The 13,065-nt window shown below is 48.1% G+C and overlaps 1 protein-coding gene across 11 annotated transcripts in view; it reads left to right on the top strand.

Moving 5' to 3' along the window:
• Nucleotides 1-13,065, top strand: part of STRBP (spermatid perinuclear RNA binding protein) — a 108,386-nt gene that overhangs the window by 44,191 nt on the left and 51,130 nt on the right. For 9 of the 11 annotated variants that reach the window (XR_012897189.1, XM_075905624.1, XM_075905630.1 and 6 more), the window contains exons 2-3: nt 5,043-5,223; nt 8,477-8,694. Coding sequence is in view for 10 of the 11 variants with exons in the window: in XM_075905624.1 (XP_075761739.1) it covers nt 5,221-5,223; nt 8,477-8,694 (221 nt within the window). In the remaining variant the exon portion in view is untranslated. Of the gene's footprint in view, nt 1-5,042; nt 5,224-8,225; nt 8,425-8,476; nt 8,695-13,065 lie in introns of those variants that run through there. The other 2 variants (XM_075905626.1, XM_075905627.1) reach the window with 2 other exon arrangements.

The following is a 13,065-nucleotide window of genomic DNA, read 5'->3' as shown; positions in this document are numbered from 1 at the left end:
AATTAATAATTTGAAAGAACACCGCAGGACAGCTCCAGCTACGCGTTCAGAATCGTGTGGGGTGATTTGTGGTCGTCTTCCCGAACAACGTTGATAAACGGGGCCGTCGTCTGGAACTCCCTTCCTAATCTGAGCATAGAGCAGCCATTTTTTCAGCCCGCAATGACTCACTTTTGGGGAAAAGTAATAGAGATGTAGCCGTGTTAGTCTGGTGTAGCTGAAACAAAAAACAGGACTATGTAGCACTTTAAAGACTAACAAGATGGTTTATTAGGTGATGAGCTTTCGTGGGCCAGACCCACTTCCTCAGATCAAACTATAGAAGAATATAGGCATGACCATATATACTAAAGGGATACAGTTTTGTTGAGTATATCCCTTTAGTATATATGGTCGTGCCAATTCTCTTCCACTATTTGATCTGAGGAAGTGGGTCCGGCCCACGAAAGCTCATCACCTAATAAACCATCTTGTTAGTCTTTAAAGTGCTACATAGTCCTGTTTTTTGGGGAAAAGGGCAGGTAGAATTGGACTAATGGTGACTCTTCCCCGACTTGTGTTGCTTGCGAGTGACACTTGGAGCTGCTCTGAATGGCTGCATTGTCCTGGCTAGCATTGAGAAGGGTTGATGCTGCATAACACGTCCACTGTGCAGCAGAGAGAAATTAGCCCTGGACACAGCTGTAAACATTTGCTTTCAGGCTGTTTCACGTTTTCAGAGTATACGGAAAACAGCTCAGTGCCTGTGGAATTGGACCCTGAGGTACGTTTGTTCTCTGAACTCAAGAGGTGATTGCAGGCGTGCCCTCTACACAGTGTCGTCTGCACAGTGAAGGCCCGAATTTGCTCAGTCAGCCATTTTCATCCATCTGCTTTCAGAGTGTGGTCACCTATAACCTGCAGCTTGTAGCAGTCCTGGAAGGGGGTCAAGGCCCGAGGACCATGGTGACAGGCACATTCTCTGCATTCAGACGGAGGCCTTCCCCCGCTGACTCTGAAAGACTCTGCACCTTGTGACGGAGGGCAGGAGGGAGGAAAATGCATAAGGCAAAGTGACAAGGATAAGGCAAAGTGACAAGCATGGAAACAGGTCCTGGTGTGAAGGGAGAGCTTGTCCTAGATGGTTTGGTGGGCTGGGGACCATCAGTAACATAGAGGAAAAGCTTGAGACACCTATCAAAGCCACCCAGCACTCCAGAGAGGCTGGGAGATATTGCCCGTTTTACTGCTTTAGGGGGACTTGGGCACAAAGAGCCAGACAATACCAAGTGAAGACCAGTAACATCAGAATGGCCACACTGGGTCAGACCAAAGGTCCATCTGGCCCAGTATCCTGTCCTCTGACGGTGGCCAGTGCCAGGTGCCCCAGAGGGAGTGAACAGAACAGGGAATCAAGTGATTCCTCTCCTGTCACCCATTCCCAAATTGTGACAAACAGAGGCTGGGGACACCATCCCTACCCACCCTGGCTAATAGCCATTGATGGACCTAACCCCCATGAATTTATCTAGTCCTTCTTTGAACCCTGTTGAAGTGCTCTGGGGCCGCATGACCACGCGCTGCCTGCCATCCTCGTGCTCTGGGGCCGCATGACCACGCGCTGCCTGCCATCCTCGTGCTCTGGGGCCGCATGACCACGCGCTGCCTGCCATCCTCGTGCTCTGGGGCCGCATGACCACGCGCTGCCTGCCATCCTCGTGCTCTGGGGCCGCATGACCACGCGCTGCCTGCCATCCTCGTGCTCTGGGGCCGCATGATCACGCGCTGCCTGCCATCCTCGTGCTCTGGGGCTGGGGAGTCTGGTGTGCATTTGCACACCTGCCCTTCTCCTCTCCCTGTGTTGGTGTGGGATGCACGGTGCATTACCCTACCTTCTCGGGGTGGGGGTGGGAAGGCACCTTGGCTCCTGTGGAAGTGGGGCCTCATCTGAAGGTGCGGGGCTGGGGTTGGGGGCTGGGAGCTTACCTCCCCCAGCCCTATCTTCACCCACTGTCCATGTCAAGGTCTGTCCTTGTTGGGCTTTCAGGGCCCTTAGTTGGCAGAGGCCCTGACTTGAGGCAAGAACACTCCCTTCCTTGTGCCTCTTTAGGTGGATTTGTGCACTTGGCAATACTAGAGCAGTCACAGCTGCTAGGGAAATAGCCAGTGGGGCAGGACTTGAGGAGCTAGATTCCTCCGGATACATCTCAGGCTCTCTCTCTCTTCTCCTAAGATCCTGTTGTGACCCGCCCCCTCGCTCCCAAATTAAAACACATCTGTCCCCATCCCCATAACCCACTCAGTACCTGATCTTTCACTGGCAGGCTGGTGATAGCTACACTGGTGTATCAGGTGCAGAAGTCTGGAGATCGGAGAGAGACCTTTATCAATAGGGCCCTGCCAAATTGACGGTCCATTTTGGTAAGAGGTTTGCAGTATAGCTGCACTTACTTCTGTGAACTGGTGACAGCAGCGCTGCCTTCAGAGCTGGGCAGCGGGAGAGCAGCGACTGCTGGCCAGAAATCCAGCTCTGAAGGCAGAGATACCGCCAACAGTAGCACAGCTGTAAGGCTGGTATGGTATTGGCACCCTTTTCTTCTGTGCTGCTACCTGCAGAGCTGGGTTGTTAGTCAGCCGCTGCCACTCCCTGCTCTCCGCTCGGAAAGCAGCAGTACAGAAGTAAGGACGACATGGGTATAGTATTGCCACCCTTACTTCTGTGCTCTCGCTAGGGGGGTGCTACCTTCAGAGCTGGGCACATGGCCAACGTCCAACCACCAGTCTCCAGTTTCCCAGCTCTGAAGGCATGCAGGAGTAAGGGTGGCAATGCCATGAACTTACTAAAATAACCTTGTGATCTCCCTGCAACTCCCTTTTCGGTTAGGACCTCCAGTTTGAGAAACACTGGTGAAATCTGTATAGTATAGTGGCCAAGCACAAAAGGCCAGATTTCCCGGCAGGACACTACATTCCACAGTCCATGATGTGTGTTGCATGATTTTGATTTTGGTAGGGCTCTATTTATAGACCACAAATTGCCCCCAATGCCATTAATCCTGTAAATCTGCTTAACATCTTCCTCAACAGGGACTAGTGACGTCGAATGTATTGCTCCCTGTGTGGAGGTGTTTGACTCTCTATAGGGCACAGCATTTGAAGACTTTTCCGTCACACCTCTGTAGTTAAACCACCTGCTATTCTTTCTAGCCACTTCTCCAGTACCTAGTCTGCACGTTTCACCTTGAACAGTCTCCTTGTGCATTTCGGTCCTGTACATCAAACAGTATCTTGCATATTGTTTGTACAGGATGGAAACACACAAGACAGCGAGCACGTGCCAGCCTGCTGGATTTTACCAACTGGATTTCAGTCCATTGCAGCTGTCTCTGAAGAGTTCACGTGGGGGGGCGGGGGGCGTGGATTGAGACGGAAATGACAGTTCTTTGCTAGGAGTTGGGTTCGGTTTCCATGGTGTGCTTTGAGCCTGTACGCTCTCCTTTTTATCGTGTGTTACTCGCCCCATCGCTTTGCCCCCTCCTCACCAAGCATTTATTGGCAGCTGCATCATGGTGCCTCCTTAGCAATGGTGCCTCTTGACCTGTGATTGAGGAAGGAGCTTTGTGCTCTCCTTTCAGTGTTTATTTTTAGCTTTGCCAATATATATAGAACAGAAAATGAGCCAGACTCCAGCTGTTGATGAAGGTCCCGCATGGTGCCCTGCACGGGTGAGCAGGGCCTCACCTTCAAGTGTGAGAGCACCTGGGCCAGCAGTGTGCTAGGAACTGGGACAGTAAGGGCGGTTTTCAGGCATGTAAATTGCCTAGAACAGAGCCCGGCTTGGATTCCTTGGGTTTCCCTTCCCTGAGCCAGCTGCAGTTTCCCGTCCGCTCCTAACACTGGACTGTTGGAAAACTACTGATTTCTCCGTTATATCCCCATCCAACACCCTCACCCTCAGCCAGAAACTCCCCAGATAACCCTTCTGTATTGTAACATGGGCCTGCTATTCCCCAGTCTGCCAGGGTTTACTGTCCTTGGGCTCCTGTCTGTGTGGTGATGTGGACAGCAGTACAGAGATGTGCAGTGTCAGCCAGGGGCTCAGAGGTCATGGGTGAGGTTTTCAGAGTGGCACCAGGTGATTTAGCTGTGCATTCTCCTATGAATTTCACTTCCCATTAGATTGGGGCTAACTTTCCTGCCCTACTTTGTAAATTTCAATCGGTAGATTGTGGCAGGGGCTTTTTCTTACTATATGTTTGTACAGCACCTGACACATTTCGGGCCATGATCCTGATCAGGGTTTTGAGATACTAATCAAGTACATATAATGGAACACAATCACAGTGCCCTGAAATGTGACTGATTGGATAAGTGGCGTACCAGTTTTGTAGCTGCCTTCATATCAACTGTACAAAATACAGGAAAATAACCCACTTCTTCCCCTGATGGACCATATCTTTCAATAGAAAATGCCCCAGACATTAACAGACCAAGGGACACTCCACCCAAGTACCTGTCCCCTCTGCCACCTCTGACTTGATACGGTCTATGGGTGGCGTACCCGAGAACAGTTTTGCCTCTTAAAAACTCACACACCTTCATCTGGGACAATGGCTTGTTATGGACCCTATATATCTTATAAGTTACAGGTATTGGTTACTATAGCCCAAGCTTGACCCCAGATGTTCAGTGCTTTCCTTTTAAACCCACGTAATATGAACTTGATTTCAAAGATTAGCTTTAATACAGTTTTAAAATCCCCTGGAATTCAGTCCTGCCTGGTGTTAGTTTTTGGATGTTAGTTACTTCTTGGCTGATGAACCCAGATGAGGGGAACTTGGGAAAGCGATAACATGTATGTGGGCATATTCAATAAAGTTACTTTCTATAGAGACAGCTGCTTTTCGTTCAGCATTGATGATTTCCTCCCCCCGCCTTGAAGCCTGCTGCTTTAATCAGTGGCTTGGTTTAATGTTCTGCTTTGAAAAGCAATCAGAAATTAGCATGTGGTTTCTTCTCTCCAAGTTGTGTGTGTGTCTGTCTCTCTCTCTCTCTTTTTGCAGGTGTTGTATTGCAGAAGCGACTCCTGGAGCATCTCGCCTGTATGAACTCTTGAGCTGTCAGGGGATTGAGAGGCTTATGAGGAGGTTCTCTCAGGCGAAAACAGTGCCTAGCAAAGATACCGAGGAGGAAGGAAAAGGAGAAGGGGGAGGGGGAGCGGAGCTGAGACTCTAGCAAACCATGGTAGGTAATTGTCTTTGTTAATAGTGCTGCATTACAGTTAGCCTCCACCCCTAGTCTGTTATGGAATCTGTTAAAACAAGAGTGGAGGGATTTTCTGACTCTGCTGCATTAAAGATGTCTCCGCATGGTTTAAGCAAAGCAAATGAGCTTTGATTTATTGCTGGGGCTTTTTTCAAACCGGAGAATGGAGCCTCGTGAGCCTGCAGCACATGAATTATTAAACACAAATGAAGGGGGTGCTCATAAATAACATTTTCTAATAAAACTGGCATTAGCAAGCTATTGCAAAGGGCGTGGATGACCTTGAACTGTGGATTGCATAACAAACACTGACTCCTCACCCACCTCTTCCCCGCAAAATCAGATGTTGGGGCTCAGGCGTGTGTTCTCTCTCTCTTTCTCTCTCTCTTTATATATATATATATATATATATATGCACACACGTATATATTGTTAAAAATTAAAAGCCCTATCTCTGTACGCCCCTATTAATAGCATGGAGATGATACATATGTAACCAGGACTCATCAGGGCATATTTGATGACTAAGTGAGGAGTCACTTCCAATCTGCCTGCTTGTATCGGTTACAAATTGCAAGAGTCAGACACGCATCGAATTTGCAAAGCTGTGCAAATGTGAAGGGCTTGAAACGGTTACTTTTTCTAAAAGGCGTTTAAGGGGGGGGGGAAAACCCACCCAATTAACGAATTCCTGAGAGCCAGCTGTTGTGAGCAATTGCAGCCTATTGATTTTTTTTAAAGTCCTCTAAATGTTATTGTTGTGAGACAGGGAAGAGAAATAAAATCCTGTGGTAAGATTTGAGTAGATGATGGCTAATGAAATCTGTTACATAATAAGCCAGCCAAACAAATTAAGATTTCATCCTCTGTGGTGAGAAGAACACTGTGGGGAGGAAGGGAACTCAGGGAACACAGATTGGACTATAAATGGAAAGTTTGCTGAATCTTATGAATTCTTGATCCCGGAATCTCAAGCTTAGTACTTTTTACCATTGCCCGTTAGGATGGCAACCATGTATTTCTAATTCACACGTTTCAACTTCATCGGTTTGCTGCTGCTGGAGTATTTTTTTTTTTTAATAATCAGTATTCACAAGAAGGGAGGTTTGGGGAGGAGGAGGCGAATTAACAAATCCAGCTTGCCAATCGATTGCTGAGCGGCAGCTGCCTTTACCTGGAATCATCTTGTGCTTTGTAACTGAAGTGAAAGGCAGCAGGGACCTTCAGGAATGGAATTTTAGTGCGTGCGAAAGTACTGGGAGGGGTGCAAGGGAAAGCACTCCTTACCCATGAATCAATGTGCTTCTCCCTGAGCCTGTATGTGGCCTGCGGGATAGGAGAACGAAATGCAGATTCAGCAGTGAGATTGCTTGGATCCATTACAGGCCCTGCTGTCTCTGAGCTCAGGCATGGTTACAAGCTGTGAAGTAGGGGGGAAGAGTCCCCCTCCGCTGCAGGATAATTGCAGTTTACGGAAGTAAATGTATAGCAAGAAGGCATCAGTCAGCTGGTAGTGCGGGTGGCCGGAGAAGGCCCTGCGATCCATGTACTGAGCATGTTCCCTCTGAACGGCAGAGAATCAGAAACAGGAAAAAGTTCCCTTACACAGTCAGATTGGTCTCCGAGCACCAGGGTTTCATGTAGTGTAAGGGGAAACACCAGGTAGGTCAGAGGTCCTTGCTGGCTTGCTAACAGTTCAGATCATACATGTGGGAGGCCTGGCAAACCAGAAGTCTGCAAGTAGGTCCTAGATCTGTCACCTCACCGGATTGCGGAACTCTGGGAGCCCTTCTTGATTTGGGATCCTTTAACCCCTTGTTTTTTCAACTTGGTTCATTTTAATCTTTCCCTACACACTTAGCCCTTCCTTTCCAGCCATTTTTCGTGCTCTTTGATTTCCCTCCAGTCAGTGAGGCTAGTCCTGGTGATGTGTCCTGCTCCGGCCCAGGGGAAATGCCTCAGTCTTGGCAGCTTGTAGAGTGAGAGGCTGCTGGATGGCCCGGTGGGTTGCCTTTGCACTCAACCTAGAATGAGGGGAGTGTTGCTGCTCTTGGCATATCTAGCCAGGCAGAACTGATCTGAGAGTGCCAAGGTCCTGTATGAAGTGCAGCTTTCCTTAGCCTCTTCCTCAGGGTACCTCACTTCCAACCTTACCAGCCCCCCAAAAGACCCTCCTGACATTTCCTTGGTGTGCACGGCGCCTTCAGGTTTCCACTTTGGCACCAGACCAGTGGATTTTTTAGAGCTGCTCAGCCGCAGGGGTCTGAACGAAGGGACGGAATTCGCTACGTTCACGGTGCATTCTGGGGTAGAGCAAAGAGCCCGTTTCCTTCATCGTTACTATTTACTGGTTGCATTTCGGTGGTGACTAGGGGCACCGACCAAGCTTAGGGCCTGTCTGTGCTAGGCATTGTGTGGACACAAACATGAACACAGTCCTTGCCTAGAAAAACTTAGACTAAGAGAGTGAGGAGAAACCAGGCACAGAGGGAAAGTGATATCCCCAAGGTTACATGACAGTCTGTTGCAGAGACAGGAACCTAGGTTTCCTGCTGCCTTGTTTATTTCCCTGCCTGGTAGACTTCCCTGACTTCTTTCGCTTCATCGGAACTGTGGTTTCTTGCGAAAGAGAAACTTCCTTGGGAATTTTTGCAAGGCCAGCACCCCATTGCATGTTGGATTAGCAAGTGCAGTCCTTGACTGGTCTTTATGCTAGCGATTGCTGTGCATGGGCCCTTCCCGTGCAGATAAGAGACTGCATAGTCTCTGTCCTCGTGAGTTTATCGCAGCATATTGGGTGAAGACAAACAATATGGGGAGTGCAAAGGCAAATTATGGAGGTATCATTTGTGGAGTAAAGGAGACCAGAAGTTTCTCCTAGAAGTGTCTCCTCTTTGCAATGTTCTGGCTCAAAACCTGAGTGTTTCTGCCACTAGTTTGGGAGCAGGTACAGAGAACACAGCCACTGACATTCATGATGGCCAAGTCAGACACAGCAGGCTTTTGCATTTTGCTGCCTGTTTATGCTATTTTGACTTGTTTCACATGTAGAGACCCTCAGCAGAATACTTCAAGCAGAGAGGAGGTATAACTTCCGCCATGATTCTAAGCCTTTGTAATCCTAAAATACTACCTGTCTATAATGGAGACGATTCCCTTTCAACTAATGCCCTTCTCTTGGTAAGCCAATAACTCTTCTTTTTTTCCCTGCTCTTTCCCACCTTTGTAACAGAGATCTATCCGATCTTTTGCTAACGATGACCGCCATGTTATGGTGAAACATTCAACCATTTATCCGTCTCCAGAGGAACTTGAAGCTGTCCAGAACATGGTGTCTACAGTCGAATGTGCCCTTAAACATGTCTCCGATTGGATGGATGAAATGAACAAGTCTGTGAAAGTCGAGGGAGATGGGGAAGCAAAAGAGGAAGCTGCAGAGAGTAATGCCAAGTGAGTGAGTTAAGCCTCATAATGAGCTACTGTGCTACTGTGAATGGATTCCTCTCCTGCTAAATAAGGCCCATAGTGTTCTTTGGCTTTGCTGGTTATGGCTGTGCAGACCAGGAAGTAGACGTGTCTGGACTCTTTCTGAGATGCAAGCCCATTGGGTGAGTGCAGGGAATGTGTGAGAGGTTCCTGGGCTAGGGGAGTTCTCACTTTAAAACATTTTGTCTTAGAACTCGCAGTTCACAAAAGAAGCAAACATGTCTCCCTGAAATCCAAAACCACAGACATGCGGCTTTGGAGCCGTTTCAGTTTAATAGGCAAAAATGGATTTATAAATGTGTATTGTTTATTCAACAGGCTGGCTGCTCCAAAAGAGCCATTACTGTACATCGTGTCATTCTATGCTGCATAAAACATCTGGCATTGCACATCTCTGTCTATTCCCTGACGTGGCGCCAGATGTTGCTGCTTCTAGTTTAACTCCCACAGTTTAGGAAACAGCAGGAACAACGTACCCCTTTTCAGGTTTCCGTGAATACAGATCTCTAACTTGGGCATGTTGGGCTCTCTAGTGCGGTACAGAAAACTGAACCTCACACCCTCTGTGAGCCAGGTCAGTATTATGGCCAGTTTAGAGAAGGGGTAGCAGAGATGCTGGTTTATCCAAAGCCACACAGTAAATCCGTGGCAGGACCCGGAGAACCTGACATTCATTCCTGTGCTCTCATCAAACCATATTTCCTCTAGTAGGATGACTTTCTTGGGACACAGTCTGACTGGATCATTTACATCACGTAGTTTTAGAGCCGGTTCCTGGATCTTACCTCTAATTTTCCTTGCTACAAGTGGTGGATTATTGTGCAGGTTGCTGCTGGGTGAATTGTACACAGTGAGATCTGATCTGTTTTTAAGATCCGCATGGAAAGGTCTGTGTGATCCATGTCCATCTGCTGTATTATCTGAAATCAAGTAGCGGAAGGTCTCTTCTGAGTTTTGGAGTCACGGGTAGTTTGGGTAGTTTGCACAGGGCCATGTTCTAGTACTTTTCGCTCTCTAATTCAAACTACCATGAGGTGTACCGGTAGTTCGAGTTAGAGAGCCTAATTCGAACTATGTACTCCGTGCCACGTGTAGCTGCGGGCACGGAGTCCGCACTAAGGGGGATTTAAAAATGGCGGCGCCCGGGAAGATGCAAATGAAGCCCGGGATATTTAAATCCTGGGCTTCATTTGCAACTTCGAATGCCTACATTAGCCACCCTACTTTGAACTAGGGTGGCAGTGTAGACATACCCCAAGAGAGTATCCTTCAGGTGCTGCTGTATTCATTTACCTTGGCTGAAAATTGCATTTACCGGTTCAACGTGAAAGAAGCGGTGATTACCAATCTCTCAAAAAATTATCAGAATGAACCCCAATGTGCTTTGGCAAACCCTAAATCTGACTTCTCCCTATCATGCTGGTAACAGTAGTCTTTAGTTCTTTCCTGGTCTCAATAAAAGGGGCAGTGTAAGTGTGAGGGAACTGGGAAACAAAGCTCTGTTTTCTCTGCTCGCTGGACACACTCCAGTTTAGAAACAAGGAATGTTCCATATTAGTGGAGGAAAGCTCCATCTGTGAGAGCTCCCATGATCTGCTTAACGATCCCAACAAATGTGGTGAAGTGATAGAAAATCCCTCATGCGCCAACTTTGCTAGTCAAAAGGTTTTTTCCTTTGTCTGGATTTGCTTGTGACTCTATCCTATGGACACTTAAAGGGTTTGGGATATCGGGGAAGAAACCTGCTTCCTCAGCGTGAAGTTTCCAAAGGACACCCTGCTAACAGGAGCACCGTATAAACAGACTCTAGGGAGCTAACCGAGATGCACTTGCCTGTATCCAGGTCAGCGCATAATGTTTTGGGCAAAGCAAACTCTCCACAGCTCAATGGCCTGTGTTCTGAGCCCCCCTTTTTGACACACAGATATTTCTCAGATTCGTTTCTGATCTTGTCAACATTCTCACACTTAGCCTGAGTCGTAAGGTGTCACTTTTTGGTGCAACTGTGCGTGGAGAATAGAAATAGCAAAAATATTTAAATTTTGTGACTTTCTACATAACTTAACTGATAAATTGGTTTATGAGAGTGGGATTGTGTGGACTCCAGGGAATTCTAGCAGCAGATTGATAGGATGCTTCCCCAGAGTTCAGCTTCGTCATCTTTTGTGGAAGATAATTAATGTCAGTTTTCTGCTGAGCGATGGACTTCTCTGATTCTTGAGGTGGGATGCAGTGCACATTGTGTGTGGGGGTGGTGTTGTTGGCAGCATTTTACTTTTCTTTCTGCCGTGGATAAATGAAGTGCAGAATGATACTTCTATTTAAATGATTTTGGTGAGACCCTTGGCTTGTATTAAATGCTGTTGGCACCATCAAACAGCCTGACTTCAATTTCATGATTTTGTGTGCAGGATGTTTTATGATCTTGCTGAGGTCTAAATTTAGAATGCATTTTTGTAAGTGCCCAAATTCTCTCTCTCATAAATCTGTCTGCAGATGCTGGAGAATAGCAGGTGTCAAGTGTCAAAGCAGAGACATTGGAGGGGTTTGGGCTGTTTCTCTTCCTTCCCCCTCCCCCCAGCTGGTTCTTATAAAGTCAAGAGCACTTTCTGTAGAAATGTGTATCAAAGCCAGCCGTTTGGACAGATCTGTGATTGTAGCCTGCTGGCCGTAAAGGGATGCAGAACGTGCATCCATCCCTGTGCCTGCAGAGGTGGGAACGTGATGATTGGCAGAGTTCTCACAAGCAGCAAAGCAGGACAAAATTGTGATGGAAACTAGGGCAAAGAGTAGTCCAGGCTGTTCGCTGAGTGAATCTCCCCTTCTAGCGGAGACTGCTGCCATTTCTCCTTCACACCACCTGCCTCCAGTCAGCCTGGCACGGTGACTAGCTTTCCTGGCTGCCAGCGCTAGCTCTGTGTGGGTGAAATGTGGACCTGTCAGGACAGTTGGGCTGCCTGAGTGCCTTTACAGTAAAGAAATGACAGATGCAGCAGGTCTCTTTTCCTCTAGTCTCGGCACAGTAATCCAGGGGTAGCTCTGAAAGCCACCCGTTCGCCAGGGTTTAAGAAGCGGACCTCACGCTGGTTTTGGGACTTCTTGGCCAAATGCTACAGATTGCAGCAGGGAAAAGTTTAGACAAAAACCAGCAACCTGTTGATTAGTCATTGTAAACAATTACAGTGCAGTTTGCATCTTCAGCGTGCTGGGCAAAACGTTGCCAAATGAATCTGACCACTCCAGGAGAGAGAGGCAGATGTTTGTCCTGTCATCTTGTATTAAGCAACTGCAGCCCGATCTGCGTAGGCTTTGTAGAAACAGCCTCCTGCAACGCTTCAGTCACAAAAATGTTTTTGTGAATTTTGAAATGCATCTGTGGAAACGTTGGACATTCCCATGCAGGTTGAGAAGGACAAAAGAAACGCTTCAGAGTAAATCCATCCCATCCTGTAAAATAGTGGGTCGTTCAGAAACCCGTTGGCAAAGGGTAACACTTCCCTGCCCAATTAGCGGCCAGATGTTGCAGCATTTGGCTAACTTGCTCGACCTGCCGAGTGAAAGGGATTTACAGCTTTGGCATGGTCTGAGCACGGGGGCGCTGCAATGACTCTCTGGCATGGCCTTGACCATTTTCCACTCCCTGCCTTCTTCCCAGCTCCCTCCGTGTCTCTGCTCTGCTTCGGTAATAGGAGACAGTCCTTTCACCTATGTACAGTTGTGCCCAGTGAAGGCATGTGTGTGCTCGAGGGTCAGGGTGCATTGTCTGATCAGAGCCCGGTGTGCGATGTTCAAGTGCCCCTAACTCAACAGCTGCCTCTCCAGCTGAGGCGGTTCTCTCCAGTCCAGCACTTACAGCCCTTCCCCGAGGGGGAGGAGCGCAATGAAATGCTGGGGCATCTCTCTGGGCACCTGTGTGTGCCTGTCAGTAGATGCGAGTGCTCCTTTTCCCTTTCCCTAGGATTCCTGCCGGCTTTGGGCGCCTCTCGGGCTACTCAATTGCTTGCTACGGTTTTGTCTGTTGTCAGCACTCAAAGCTGAAATGTCGTTTATCTCGCTTTGAAACCTGTGACATTTACTGCGGCTCTTAACTGTTCTCTCCTGGTTTTCTCTGGAGACTCCCGTCTCATTCCCCAGCCTCTGACTCTTCTAGCTTTCAGTGGTGAGAAGTTTTGAAGGGCTCTTGCGGGAAAGAGAGCTTGAAATGGGGAGCTGCCTAAAGTACCTCGCATCTGCAGCATTCACCAAAGCTGCAGAAATGGATTGTACGCTATTTTGACATAGCGGGGCGGGGGGGGGGGGAAGGCGTTGGGTGTGCTCGAGGGCCTCTTGTTGAAA

Source organism: Pelodiscus sinensis, chromosome 22, assembly GCF_049634645.1.
Source record: "Pelodiscus sinensis isolate JC-2024 chromosome 22, ASM4963464v1, whole genome shotgun sequence".
NCBI classification, from domain to species: Eukaryota; Metazoa; Chordata; order Testudines; family Trionychidae; genus Pelodiscus; species Pelodiscus sinensis.
The sequence above is the reverse complement of the archived record's forward strand: the minus strand, read 5'-3'. Positions and strand labels throughout refer to the sequence as shown.